We start from the raw sequence: 14,245 nt of genomic DNA on the forward strand, positions 1-14,245 counted from the left end.
CAGTGCTCCGAGTTTGCGCCTGTCAGTTTAGGCAGTGGAATATTGAACAATCAAATTTGTTGTCTGAACAATCACTTGATAAAATACGTTCAGAACTGTCCTCTTGCCCAATCAAAATAATTTGCCTCATTAATAAGCACTTACAGAAAAGCAGGTTTTGTTTTCAATGCAAAAAATCTGAACAAATAATGTACACCATAAAAGGTAAGTTTGGTAAGTTAAGTTGCACTTTGTCATATGCCTACTTTAAAAGTTTGATAGAATTTGATGATAAAAATGTTATGTAGGCCAATTCATTTTATCCATTTGTGTAAATTTTATTATTGGCCCTCACTCACTGACGTAGTATGATGTCACTGTGTTATACAAGCTCCCCATTGCACAAAATACACAGAAACTTTTGTATGGCTGGAAATAGTACATATCCACATCCTCATGTTGAACTCTGTGGTGGGCTCACATATTTCATACACACACACACACCTGCCTTCCTTTTACCCACAGTGCACCTGGTGTTTAGTCCCTGGCTTCCAAAATGGCCAGCTGCCCTGGCCCGTCCTCGGTGGTGACAGAGACCAGGAAACCAGGAAGTGGATCAAGGAGAGACGTCAAAGGGTGATTACAGACCGGACGAAACATGTACATTTTTGACACCATCACCATTGTCATGGTAACGCTCGAGCACTTGACCCACACACACACACACACCTGCTAATTACAGATCGGTTCTGTCGGGAAGCAGATAGCCAAGCCTTGATTGAGTGTCTGCTTCCATGAAGACTGGAGAACAGAGAGAGAGTCCTCTCTGTTAGTAAGGACAGACTGGATCACAGCTCTGCCCCAGCAGTGTTTTAGGTCAGGGGTGTAAGACAGTAGGACATGTCTGAGCTTCAGGGGGTGGGGGGGTAACTGGCTCTGGCCAAGTGGGGCATGACAAAGGTCTGTGTTGGAAATGGGTCTGTGTGACTGTGTAAATTTGTACGGAAATAAGAGTAAATACACACACAGGATAAACACTTCCATGACCCCATGATTATTACATTCTCAGAATGCCACCTCCTTCTCCCTAAACTGGGTTACCAGACCTTATCGCCTCTCTCTCCCTAATCAAGTTGTGGTGCTGATCGCCCTCTAGAGGATGCACTTTGAACTACATCCTACGGTATGGGGAAAAAACAGCAACTTTCTGTTCAAAAGTACCATTTATTATTTCATGGCATAAGAAAAACACAAAAAACACTATGTCACACATACACAGGGAACACAAGTATTGACCAGTATTGACTAATTCTAGATGCTACATTCCTGGCTGGAAAGTTGCTTCACAAATGAGTATGTTTTTCCCACACCACTAACCCTACTCCAAACACTCAACCAGGATATCTCTGGTCTGTCATGGTGCAAGACCAGCAGACCGGCTTCTTTGCAATGGACTACATTTACCAGAAATCACCCCCAAAATACTTATTTAGGCCTATAGGCATCTATAAGCACGGCCTATAGGCATCTATAAGCACGGCCTATAGGCATCTATAAGCACGTAGAAGGGACATGAAGATGGTAAGATTAGGATATTTGTGTTGATTTGTGACACAGGATCCATTTGAATGGGGGAGAGAGGAGGGAACGTCTATAAGGGTGTAGTGCTAAATTCTGCCCACCCAGTGTTTCATGCTGCCAATCAATGTCACGAGTCATGTCTAAATATAAAAACAAATTCTACACGTAAAATGTAATTTGATAAAAACACTCAGACTTTCTCCAAGCCCTGGGAGCTGATTTTTTCTCTCTCAAAGCTTTTAACTGGAGAGCAAAATAGGCACTTGCATTTCAAATGGAAAACCAAAAGTCCCCAAAAAGGTTTTAACAAATCAAACACATTTCTCAGTTTCTCAAATGCGAGCACAGTGAGGTCTTGAGCGCCCCCTGTGGTAGGAGTGAGTCACGACTGCCCTTGGGAGACAGATTAACCTTGGAAGTAATTATTAACTATAATAGGCTGGATAAGTTCAAAAACAATTTAGAAGACTGACAATAGTTAAACAGAAACTCAGTTGAAAGACCATACAAACACAGAAGCAGTACCAGAGTAACATTCAAAGTAGTTTTAAATAAGTATAAGTCAATCTAAATCTATTTGAGAGGAAATCGGGCCTGTGTTAGATATACCTTAGGTATTCATGTAATTCCTGTTCTGGTTCAGACAGATTAAACCACTGTCCACTGTCTGCCCTGGTCTCCTTAAGAATCAAGGGCATGTCGGGATGATTGAGGATAAGGTGAAATGTCACACGTGACACAGTCTTTTGTGTGTGTATTTGTGCCAGTGTGTGTTTGTGTGGTGTGTGTGTGTGTGTGTGTGCTTGGGAAGGGTGGGTGGTGGTACTCGAGATCTCTTCTAATCAAATCCTTGCCAGTCACTCTGTTCAGAGTCGTACTCTAGCTCTGCTCCCACGCAGCGCACTCCCTCCAACAGCATAGGGGTACCATGGTGGCGGTCTGCAGGAGAGAGGGGGGAGGGAGAGGGACAGAGAGAATGGGAGAGAGAGAGCAATATTATGTGTGTGTGTGGTAGGAGCAAGAGGGAGTGTAGGAGAGTGGGTGTAGGACAGAGTGAGAGTGAAAGAGAGAGTGTGTGTGAGAGAGAGAGAGAGAAACAGATGGATAGAAAGATCATTTTAATGAGAAATCAGGGGGGAGGGCAGAAAGAGAGATGGGTGAGAGAGACAAGAGAGAGAGACACAGACGGAGGAGGGTAGATCGAGAAAGGGGGGGTGGGGGGTCGGGAAGGGAAGGGGAGGGGATGTCAACATGAAAAACAGCGTTATTCCTCTGTAACCTATCCCCCCAGTGTGCAGTCCGGGGCTGCAGTGGTGGTGTCGGTCAGGCAGCACTGGGAGGATAAGAGGCTTAAGATCCTCAGCGCCCTCCTGGCCTCAGCACGCACGGACTGCATCCCCACAGATGTTCAGGTCTGCACCATGGGAATGAAACACTCTCTCACACACAAACACACACACACACATCCCTTTCCACAACCCCCATCTGCTGACACTAACGCATATTTCTAATTCACACTGCCACTCTGTTTCAAACTATCCAGACAGCAATCTTTTTTTTTAATCATGGAAAACAAACACAGGCTGAAAGCAAATTAATGACTGGTTCGTTCCAGGGCCGCAAACACCGAAGACAGAGAGAGACCACTAGATGCATTTAGATGTTGATTGTCATGATGAGTAAGCGAAAGAGTCTACAGCACACCACTTGGTAGTGATTTGACTTGTATGGAAGCTATTATTAAGCTGGTCTACTAATGCTTGAACCGGTCCTTAGCGACCATAAGGGGGCAGCAACACACCATCAAGTGCACTCACCCCCCCCTTCCCATTCCCGCAAATTGGAGAAAAAAAACTAAAAGGATGAATAATGACAGTTAAAAGAATGGAACACTTTTGTGGTAGCTGAATGTAGCTGTGTTGAATAGCAGTTGCTATTTGCTGCTATTGGACGTACAACACAAACAAACAACAAATTTGGGTTGGATGCGTCTGGTCGGGTCCTTACCCATGACTCTGGCGTGAACTTTGACCCTGATGCACGTGTCCTCCTTGGTCTCGCTCACCAGCAACACCTCCTCACAGAGCACCCCCTCGTGTTGGGCCACGTACTCACACGTCACCCTCAGACCCCCCTGGGAGAAGAGGAGGGAGAGGACAGGGGGAGGAGAGAGAGGGGGAGGAGAGAGGGAGAGAGAGGGGGAGGAGAGAGAGGGGGAGAGAGAGGATAATAAAAGAGAAGGGGAGAGTAAGGAAGATAACAGGAGGAAAGAGAGAAAAGACTGAGTGTGTGTACTGATTAGACCGGGGATAGACAGACACACAGTCAGCCCACCAAGGGAGCTAACAGTTAACCACAGAGGAAGAACACTGGGAGGTCATTAAACATTGCTGAGAGGATCATAAATATTATACACACACACGCAGGTCATGAGAAGGATATAGAGGTTAATAGGCTCTGTTCAGTTCGTAGAAAAGTGTGTTGTAATAGCCATGTGAGGTAGGTGATGAAATCCAGAAACTGAAATTTCAACACTTCCTTGCTTTTAGGTTGGGTTCACAGCTAAAGGTCTGTTTCCTAAATGAAATCAATGGTGAGGATGATACATAGTATACATTTTCCAACTGGTCCCATTTGTGATCATGAAGACCAAACTCTAAATCGTCCAGAAAATAACAAAATAAGTGATGTGGTTTAAAATGTCGTTCAATTGTTAGTCATTCAATTTGCTGGTTAATGGATAACAAACCCAGCACAATTTCAACCTGGATATCGTAGGCCTACATCATGGAGCACCGACTGGTTATGGAGAGAGGGAGGGAGGGAGGGAGGGAGGGAGGGAGGGAGGGAGGGAGGGAGGGAGGGAGGGAGGGAGGGAGGGAGGGAGGGAGGGAGGGAGGGAGGGAGGGAGGGAGGGAGGGAGGGAGGGAGGGAGGGAGGGAGGGAGAGAGGGAGGGACTTACCGTCAGTTCCTGGGGATATGTCTGTGATGCGGAGGTGAGGATTGGGGATGGGGGCAGGGCACACCTCCTTCCCCAGGGAGGGGAACTCCGGCAGGGTGAAGACTATCTCATACTTGTGCTGGGTCTTCAGGAAGCCAACCTAGGAGAACCAGGAGGGAGGGAGAGAACGAAACAAAAAGAAGAAGAAAAGGAGACAGCAAGGAAGAACGCAAGAGAGAGAAAGAGAGAGAGCAGCAGGGAGAGAGCAGGAGAGAGAGAGAGGCAAGGAGAGAGAGAGAGAGACAGGGAGAGAGAGACAGGGAGAGAGAGAGAGAGAGACAGGGAGAGAGAGAAAGGGAGAGAGAGAGACAGGGAGAGAGACAGGGAGAGAGGGAGAGAGAGAGAGACGGAGAGAGAGAGGGAGACAGGGGGTCAGATTGGAGTATGGAACACTGTGAATCCATAAATATCTATGATTTGATGGCCTTTGCTCTCTGGAATCATGCTCTTGATACATGCCGCACATTCAACTGAAATTGAAATAGGAGATCGACACAGCGAAAAAAGGAGAGGACTGGCATGGAGAAAGATCTCAGAAACATGAAAGTGAAACACAGAGCAAACAAACAGCTGGAGGCGAAGAGGATACCAAGAAAAAGAGAAAAATAATCCAGAGAGAGGGGCAGACAGAGATATAGAAGGTGAATGAGCAAGCGAGCGAGAGAGAGAGAGAGAGAGAGAGAGAGAGAGAGAGAGAGAGAGAGAGAGAAATATAGAGGGTGAATAAGCGAGCGAGTGAGAGAGAGATATAGAGGGTGAATGAGCAAGCGAACGAGAGAGAGATATAGAGGGTGAATGAGCAAGCGAACGAGAGAGTGAGAGAGAGATATAGAAGGTGAATGAGCAAGCGAGAAAGAGAGAGAGCAGCAAGGGTGCCTAAGATAAGCTTCAGCTCTTCCAGCAAGATCTGTAAGCGCAAACAATCCAGCCACCAGCTGACAGCACTCTTAATCACTAACCAAACAAACAGAGAGACAGGGGAACGAGGATGGAAAGCAGATGAGAAAAGGAGAGCACAATGGAAGAACAAGGAGCTAAATCATGCAGCTATGTGTAACAGTATAGTTATGCCTTCCATTTTTCATCCCACACCCTATCAAAAGTCTTGAATACACCCCCCCTCCCCACCACCACCACCACCACCACCACCACCCTTCCCCCATCTCCACGGCAACCTCCTCGGTTCCGGCACACGGCACATTCAGCAGGCCGGCGGACCCCCGGTTCCCACTCCGGGGCAACGGAATCAAAGAGGGCCTTAGAACCGTACACACCCACGCTCCCTGCTGTGATCGCTCACACACGTACACACACACACAGCACGGCTGGAACAAGTGTGGCTCTTGATTCTTATGCACACACACACACATTATGTATTCAGTATGCACCCCCCCCCCCCCCCACGCACACGCACACACACATACTCTCTCTCATTTATGCACTGTGTCTACAATGCGACTCTGATGGCAGTTGAGCCTGGAGTTTATAAAAGACATGCATGTATGATTTATCCTGAGGGGGACTCTGCTGTAGGTGTTGTTGACAAATCTCCATGCAGCCTGACTGCTCTGGCTGCTAGTCCTCCACAGTGTCCAGCCCCCCAGCCCCCCCAGCCAGCCCCCCAGCCCCCCCAGCCCCCCCAGCCTGCCAGCCCCCCCAGCCCCCCCAGCCAGCCCCCCCAGCCACTCAGCCCCCCCAGCAGTCCAGCCACCGCATGTGGGAACAACAAGAGCCAGTGGAGCAAGACTGAAGGGGTTCAAGTCAACTTTGACACCTTTATGATATTTAGATTAACAAATGTCAAAGGGTGATGACACTAAATCATGAGACGAGTTATATAAATGATTGAACCGAGGAATGATTGATATCAGGACAGGTAGGGGGGCTGAGGAGGGAGAAGAGAAGCTGACATCCTCGTCCCAATCCTTCAGGCCACATCGAGCAGATTAGTCCAGATGAGAGAGAAAACGTTTGATCTTCATACTCACGGAGGTTAAACCTATTACAGTTCTAACACACTGGGGGGGGGGGGAGACTGGGACTGGCTGTTCTGGGGCAAGGACCAAGGACAAGAGACTGAACCACTAATGAACGAACCGGTACTGATGGAGAGTAACGTTGGTGAAAACCACAACGTCGACCCCTTATCCATCCAACAACAACCACAAAAACAGAAAAAAACACTCACCTTGACCAGGAAGTTGCCATCGGGTTCCGGGATCACCATGACGACCGAGTCGTGCAGTTTCTCGTCAAAGTGCACGTGGGAGGGGGCAGCGGACGCCTCCTCGGAGAAACGCACGCCCCCCCCCCCCCCCCCGTCTTCTCTGTGGATTCTGGGGGCAGAGCAACAGGACTTAGTACATTGTCTAACACACACACACACTAAAGCATTACATTAAAGCCAAAGAACAGGTGAAAGCCTGGCTATAGAATGGCAATCTCTTGAAAACACCATGGACTACACGCAGGCTGTAATTAGTTAAATCCAAGCTGGCACCTTGAAAGCTCCAGGAGCCTCTGAGCCCCAATCACAACCTTTTATTACTCTCAGTAGTGTTCTCATCTAGGAGAGAGAGAGAGACCGAGAGAGAGATACAGAGAGAGAGAGTGATACAGAGAGAGAGAGAGATACAGAGAGAGAGAGAGACACAGAGAGAGAGAGACACAGAGAGAGAGAGACACAGAGAGAGATACTGAGAAAGACAGAGAAACAGACAGAGAGAGACAGAGAGACTGACAGAGACAGAGAGAGACAGCAAGAGAGAAAAAAAGCGAGAGTGAGTGAGAACAGGACAGAGAGGGGATACTGCGAGTGAGGGAGAGATGTAGGAAAGACATGGAATGCCAAACAGAGGGTTGTCGACAACATCTCAATATGACCGCACCTGTAGTCAACACCTTCAGGGTAAATAACAAAAATGGGCTTGAGGCAGTGAAAACGAGAGAGACAAAGAGAGAGAGAGACAGGAGAGACAGAGAGACAGACAGAGAGAGAGAGAGAGAGAGAGAGAGAGAGAGGAGAGAGAGAGAGAGAGAAAGAGAGAGTCAGAGAGAGAGAGAGAGAGAGAGAGAGACAGAGAGAGAGACACAGAGAGAGAGACAGAGAGAGACACAGAGAGAGACACAGAGAGAGAGACGCAGAGAGAGAAAGAGAAAGAGAGGGAGACAGAGAGAGAGACAGAGAGAGAGACACAGAGAGAGAAAGAGAGAAAGAGAAAGAGAGGGAGACAGAGAGAGAGAGAGAGCGAGAGAGAGACAGAGACACAGAGAGAGACAGAAAAGAGAGTGAGAAAGAGAGCATGAGATGCCTCCTATTAACACCACGTATGAAAACAAGCTTGGACTACAGCTGCCATAACCCCAAGCTGCGATCCACAGGAAGAACAGATATGAACAGGCCTAACCTCCCACATCCAAACAACTCTGTTGTCTGTGTGACATTCTATTGCTGGTGCTCTATCCTCGAAGACATGCAGATTGTTTATTTAAACACAGAGAAGGATTCCTATGAGAATTTGAACTTTGTCTATGTCTGTACTTCTGTTTGGTCTGCAACATGACATTTTCCCAAGAGCAATATTTTCTTTCTTGTCTCCATCTACAAGTCTTGTTTTGAAGGTTAAATATTGTCTAAACTTCTTGAGTTGACATTATTTGCTCAAGGATTTTAGTTTTTCCAGACCCTTTAACAGAGTGCTCAAGAGATTTACAAAAAAATGCAATTCATTTACAATCAAGTTTCAAAATGTCATGTTTTTCCATTATAAAAAAAATGATGATTTCTTCATGATTTATGTGACTGTTATTCCATGACTCCTTGATGCATGTGTATCATGTAGATGTGTGTGTGTGTGTAGATGTGTGCATGTAGATGTGTGCATGTAGATGTGTGTGTGTGTAGATGTGTGCATGTAGATGTGTGTGTTGCTTGTAGGTGTATGAACTTGTTTGGTTGTAAATCATGCCCTGCCCCTCATTACCATCACAATGCCAAACTGCTCTTCAACACAATCACTCAAACAAGCCATAAGCAGCCCACCACTTCCTTAAAAGAATCTGTTTTCTGGCCATGAACATTCTGACACAGCAGTTTGAACCCATCGCAGGGATCACGACGAGCAGTTACTAAAAGAGAAGTTTGATTTAGCGCTGTCTACAAGACCAAACTAGACAATGTGCCAGGTCATGTCTTTAATGTGGCAAAACACATTAACAATATAATCTTATCAGGCACTGATGGTGGTGAATTTAGACTGGTATCTTCAGTAAATTAAAAAAAATATACTGTCAATCACTGAAACATACTGACATTAGCTTAAAAAATATATATGCTTTACTATCTGGGCCACGGTGAGTGATTGGAGGGGAGGTTATGTAACTGTCAATATGCACGGGATCAGTGAAGTAAGAGGATATTAAAACTGGAGATAAAGATATTATACGGCAGGCAGTCATCTCATTTAGTCTACCCTTCAGGTTTGTAGCTGCAGATGTGTAAAGTGGGAGGAACTTTAAGCCTGCCTAAAAGTGAGTTAAGTGCGTCTGTGAAGCTTCATCGTTTAGTCGATTAGTTTAGTTGATGATGATGATGCCATGGTCACACACATACACTCTCTCTCTCTCTCTCTCTCTCTCTCTCTCTCTCTCTCTCTCTCTCTCTCTCTCTCTGGTTAGATGATGACAAGGGTGCCAGGGGCGGTACTGCCTGTCTCTCATTACCACAGGACTGAGACCAGTGCCCTTTTAGACAGGCCAGATAATCCACATTTTCTGGCCAGCAGCCCAGTCCACTGAGGGGAGGAGACCAGGACAGCAACTAGCTTGCAACCCAGTCTCTCTCTCACACACTCTCACACACTCTCACACACTCTCACACACACACACACACACACACACACACACACACACACACACACACACACACACACACACACACACACACACACACACACACACACACACACACACACAGCTAGCCTCAGTAGCGTTCCCCCATGTCTCTCTCTCTCTCACACACACACACACACCAACAACAACAACAGCAATAAAGAGGTGTCTCCAAAAGTAATCTCTCTCTGTCTCTCCTGACTTTTAATCTGTCTGTTGGGTCTCATCATTTCAGCTTCGGGTGGAGAGGTTTTCTGTCTGTCTGTCTTTCTACCTCCACCTTCTCTCACTCTCTCTCTCCCCTTTGCCCCCTCATTCTTCCTCTCTCTCCCCTTCCTCTCTCTCTCCCTTTCCTCTCTCTCTCTCCCCTTCCTCTCTCTCTCTCTCTCCCCTTCCTCTCTCTCTCCCTTTCCTCTCTCTCTCTCCCCTTCTACTCTCTCTCCCTTTCCTCTCTCTCTCCCCTTCCTCTCTCTCTCTCCCCTTCCTCTCTCTCTCCCTTTCCTCTCTCTCTCTCCCCTTCCTGTCTCTCCCCTTCTACTCTCTCTCCCCTTCCTCTCTCTCTCCCTTTCCCCTCTCTCTCCCCTTCCTCTCTCTCTCCCCTTCCTCTCTCTCTCCCCTTCCTCTCTCTCTCCCTTTCCTCTCTCTCTCCCCTTCCTGTCTCTCTCCCCTTCCTCTCTCTCCCCCCACAATTTCTCTCCGCCTCTGCCTCTCTTCTCGTGCCTTTCCCTCCAGAGAACAAGAGGCGTTTTCCATTGAGCCTGAACACTGAGCGACAATCTATTGTCAAATCGTTAACTTTCCCTGATAACCATGGTAACTGCCTTTGTAAACTACTGACGTGTCTGCAAGTACCTTTCAGTTCCCCAGATCCCTTACTGTAGAATATCTTTACTCTTGTAAGGAGAAGAGAAAAAAAAGAAAAAGAATAAGAAATGCATCATCTAAATGAGCATCCGCATAGAAGGCCAGTTTAGACCGTGATTGCTCCTGTTCAGTAACCTTATCAAAGGAGGACAAAGACACAGGCACTGGTCTTTTGAGCACCAACAAAAGACTCAAGCTCTACCTGGGGGAAGGAAGGGGGAGGGGCTGTGACACATATTAATGACCCACACAGTAAAAACATGTTGAGTCACAGACTGGCACCTTCTCTGGTCTGTTTCCTCTCAGCTTCCAGGTCACCTTCTTGTTTATTCTGCCTCTGAGTAACACACAACTAAATAAAACTGTCTCTCAAAACTAAAAATTATTTAATTTAGATTAGATAAAGGCAAATTAAGCCACTGGCATACAGGGTCTGAGCCAGAATCTCACCTGTCATGCAACAACAAAGCCTCTGAAATTCACCCCCCAAAAAAGAATCAATTTTCCACCCAAATCACGCCAAAACTCCTTCAAGATTGAAGTAGGCCATGACATGATGGTAAAGCCTGCACAACTGGGGTTTAATGCTGTCCTAAACACCCATCATGTTCATACGTGTTGACCGGTAGTTCAACCGGTAGAACATCTTAGAAGAGGAATTCAACAACAGGACAAGGTTAAGTGGCCATGCAGCCAGTCAATAAATGACACCATCTTGATAGAAAGCCACACATAATATCATGAGAAACACAGGACAGCAGAACCAGGGAAACTGATCTAGACTGTCTGGGTTAAATAATGATTAAGACTTCCTGGATGCAATAATACATTTATTCCAAGTTAATTTATGCATGGCGAGATGATTCATAGCAGTTGAGTGGTATCGGTTCTGTCTGCCAAATTGAGGTCCTAACCAAGCTTCATACTAGAACACACAAAGAACAGTCATTAATTCACAGGGAAAAAGGTTATAGTCATAAAAAGGATTATATCAATAAACTGATTCACGACTACAATCCATTTCTATTTTTTTTAGGTTCTAGAAAGACTGCATTCCTAAGGCCCCCAGGATGGGGGAGGGAGGAGGTCAAAGGTCATTGGTTTCTCAGAGCTCTACCCTAAACATATCAGGTAACTGTTCAACGTTTCCAAGAAGTGTGGATAGTTTAGTACTTACTCTTTCTGGCTGTAGCCATCCCCTCACAGGCACGTCCACAAACTCCCGGTGTCTGTCTAAGTCCCACTGATGCTCACAGCACGCTCATCTCTCTCAACACTGCCTGGCCTCAAGTACACCCTGGAAGATTTACAAAGAAGTGGGGAAAAAACAAAACAAAAGTAGGGATGACATCCCAGATTACCATGGTTACGTAGAGGGGGGGGGGGGGGGGGGATTACCCAGATTAAGTAAGGAGGTGGTGGGTCATCTTTATTTGAAATAAATTCAGTCTTTTCAAAAGCATTGGTCGAAAGTTCACGATAACAACTTCACTGTTACTTATATTTCAGACGAAGGGGGGGAAATGGGCAAAGCCATCTAATGAAATCAGGAAATGTATGCTTCATGATTTTAAAGCAGGCTGGTGTTTGTCAGAGTAAATCTGAGCCCCTGGTTAGGGTTAGGGTGGGAACAGGCATACAGCCCAGATGGGCATGTCCTGCAGAGACCATACGGACTACTGGCAGAGACTCAATACAAAATGTAACAACAGAAAACATTTTAAGAGGATTAAGAGTTCAAACTGGACCTTTGAAGTCAGGTTAACATTTAGGTGAAGAGTTATAAAGGCCTCGGCCATGGTTGTAGATAAATGAAACAAGTGCATTATTTGAGCAAAACTAAAGCTGCCGTTATCGGTAGATAAGACGCATGTTCTAGATTAGCTGGTCGAGATAAATCGACCGTTGTTTTCCCACTGTCCGAGCCTGGACAGTGTGGATGAATCCAAAAACTGAGAGTCAAGGGACTTGACCTGTGAGCTAGGGGACACCACAGTACCCTAGTACTCTTGAGATCTTTGAATTTCTATGGAGTACCAGGATTTGGGGGTGATGGACCTTCACAGATGTTTGGCATTGTATTCTTTAACTTCCTCCCTGTAGTTCAGAAGAGCGTGGGAAAGAGGAATTGTCTTTCTCACCCAGCGAACAAGCAGCATAACAGACATGGACAGTGAACAAGAGTGTTCAGTAAAGCCCAGCTCCCTGGATGATATCAGCAGAGATCCTTGTCGCTCTCCATGTAAGCCCAGTGTAATGTGTCAGTGATCACAGGAAAAGCTAAATGGGTCACTATCATTAGAAAATGCCACATGGGACACTTAGACATATAGGCTAACCAACCCTCTGGTTCTGAAAGCCCAGCCAGGCTGGAGAAATCGCTGTCTGTAGACTTTGCTTGTAGGAGGACAGACATACTGGAGATATTATGAAAACTAATGGAGAGCTGCATCACATAGGAAGACGATTGTTGTGTAACTGAGACATTAGGAGGATCTGGACCCGATGTAACCCTAAACACAACATCCACGATTCAAGGATTATTAGGGCACCCACAGTAAACAATGAGTTGATTTGAATGACAGTTTTGCCTGAGGCTCAGTGTTCATTAACGTAATCAGGTGGAGAAGAATCTGAAGTTGACATTTTCAGTAGGCTATTTAAGTGTCCTATTTCTACATTTAAGGAGTTTACGGTCTTGATATTGAAATACAATTATTGAAGCAAACTATGATCAAACCCAAAGCTGTGTCATCATGCAGTGGCCGACAATTGAAATAACAGACGCCGAGACTTTGTTTTAAGTCCGTGGAAAAAAACAATATCATGCGATTCTCGTGTTTGTTTGTTGTGTGGGGTTACGTAAATGCTCTCCTTTATCAGACGAAAACACACCAGCTACAAGATCAATTCAGGCGAGTGTCTGCGTTAATGTTGCTCAATAATGCCCAATTAGGACAGGATAGGACAGTGCGTCGCTGCTTGAAATGACTTAAAATATTGTGGTCCATTGATCATTGTCTTTAAAACAAACCCTATCTGATAAAACGTAAGCCTTATGATTCATTACCGAATGCATTTTGAGTAACCATGGCAGAAAAACCTGACGGAAACGACTATGTCGAATAGCCTACACACTGTCACAAAGTTAGTACCAAGTTGATTGAACTAAATGGTCAAATTTTGGTCTGCAACTTACCTCGCAGTTCAGAATCTGTTTTTTGGAAGATCGTGCACCTTTGCGCTGTAAACGCTGCCTTAAATCAAAGTGGGGCGTTGAAGTCGAAATGTGTAGTTTATTCCGACCACCTGCGAACATTCACTTCTGTATCCACTCGCCTTTGCGACTACAATTGTGCCAGCTTCCGCATTGGGTCACGTGGTTTGCAACCTGTGCAGAAGTCTAGAGATACTCAATCAGAAAACATAGTTCAATCTTTGTATCTGAATTGAACAGCAAGCTTTTCCCTTGAAAATGACTCAACAACAGTTAGAAATGCATACCATGTATGATATCGCTAGTTTCAAAAGGGGCTTTGCACGCGCCCAAACGCCATATGGTGTGAGGGCGCCACCTAATGGGGATTATAAACTCTTACATTTCAAATACAAAGCGGTGTTTTAAACTTGATGTCAAGGAAAATAGGAAACTCTCCACCAATAATGCAGTTAAGGAAAAAAACAAACATTTTATTTCAGTAATCAATTGGTTAAACACAGATAATAAAGAATATCAATGCCATCGGTAGGCCACATCACCAATGACAACCACTAAGCTTTAATGACACAATAAACGAGATGAAAACATATCTTTATATGTTAACTTCTGAATACCCATATTGTACAACAAGTAGCCTACAGCAGTTTTTACAGCAAAAAAATGTTGGCCTATTCATTTGCCTAATTGAACCACTAATTTAGAAGCTAGC

The 14,245-nt window shown here is 45.6% G+C and overlaps 1 protein-coding gene across 1 annotated transcript; it reads right to left on the minus strand.

Annotated features, from left to right (window-relative positions):
- Positions 1-1,183: 1,183 nt before the first annotated feature.
- c18h20orf27 (chromosome 18 C20orf27 homolog) lies at positions 1,184-13,767 on the minus strand. Its single transcript, XM_047040383.1, has 6 exons — positions 13,516-13,767; positions 11,494-11,613; positions 6,751-6,898; positions 4,524-4,662; positions 3,568-3,693; positions 1,184-2,499 (listed from the first exon to the last, which is right to left on the minus strand). Exons 3-6 carry the CDS (start codon positions 6,787-6,789, stop codon positions 2,399-2,401), a joined length of 405 nt encoding a protein of 134 aa, XP_046896339.1. The 5' UTR covers positions 6,790-6,898; positions 11,494-11,613; positions 13,516-13,767; the 3' UTR covers positions 1,184-2,398.
- Between the last annotated feature and the right edge of the window lie 478 nt (positions 13,768-14,245).

The sequence above is a fragment of the Hypomesus transpacificus genome, chromosome 18, assembly GCF_021917145.1.
Source record: "Hypomesus transpacificus isolate Combined female chromosome 18, fHypTra1, whole genome shotgun sequence".
NCBI classification, from domain to species: domain Eukaryota; kingdom Metazoa; phylum Chordata; class Actinopteri; order Osmeriformes; family Osmeridae; genus Hypomesus; species Hypomesus transpacificus.

Coding starts and splice junctions, on each gene's coding strand:
- c18h20orf27 (XM_047040383.1), bottom strand. CDS start 6,789: ATGGTGATCCCGGAACCCGATGGCAACTTCCTGGTCAAG. Junction 4,663..6,750: donor ATGGCAACTTCCTGGTCAAG/GTGAGTGTTTTT, acceptor TGGTTCTCCTAG/GTTGGCTTCCTGAAGACCCA. Junction 3,694..4,523: donor CATATCCCCAGGAACTGACG/GTAAGTCCCTCC, acceptor TCTTCTCCCAGG/GGGGTCTGAGGGTGACGTGT.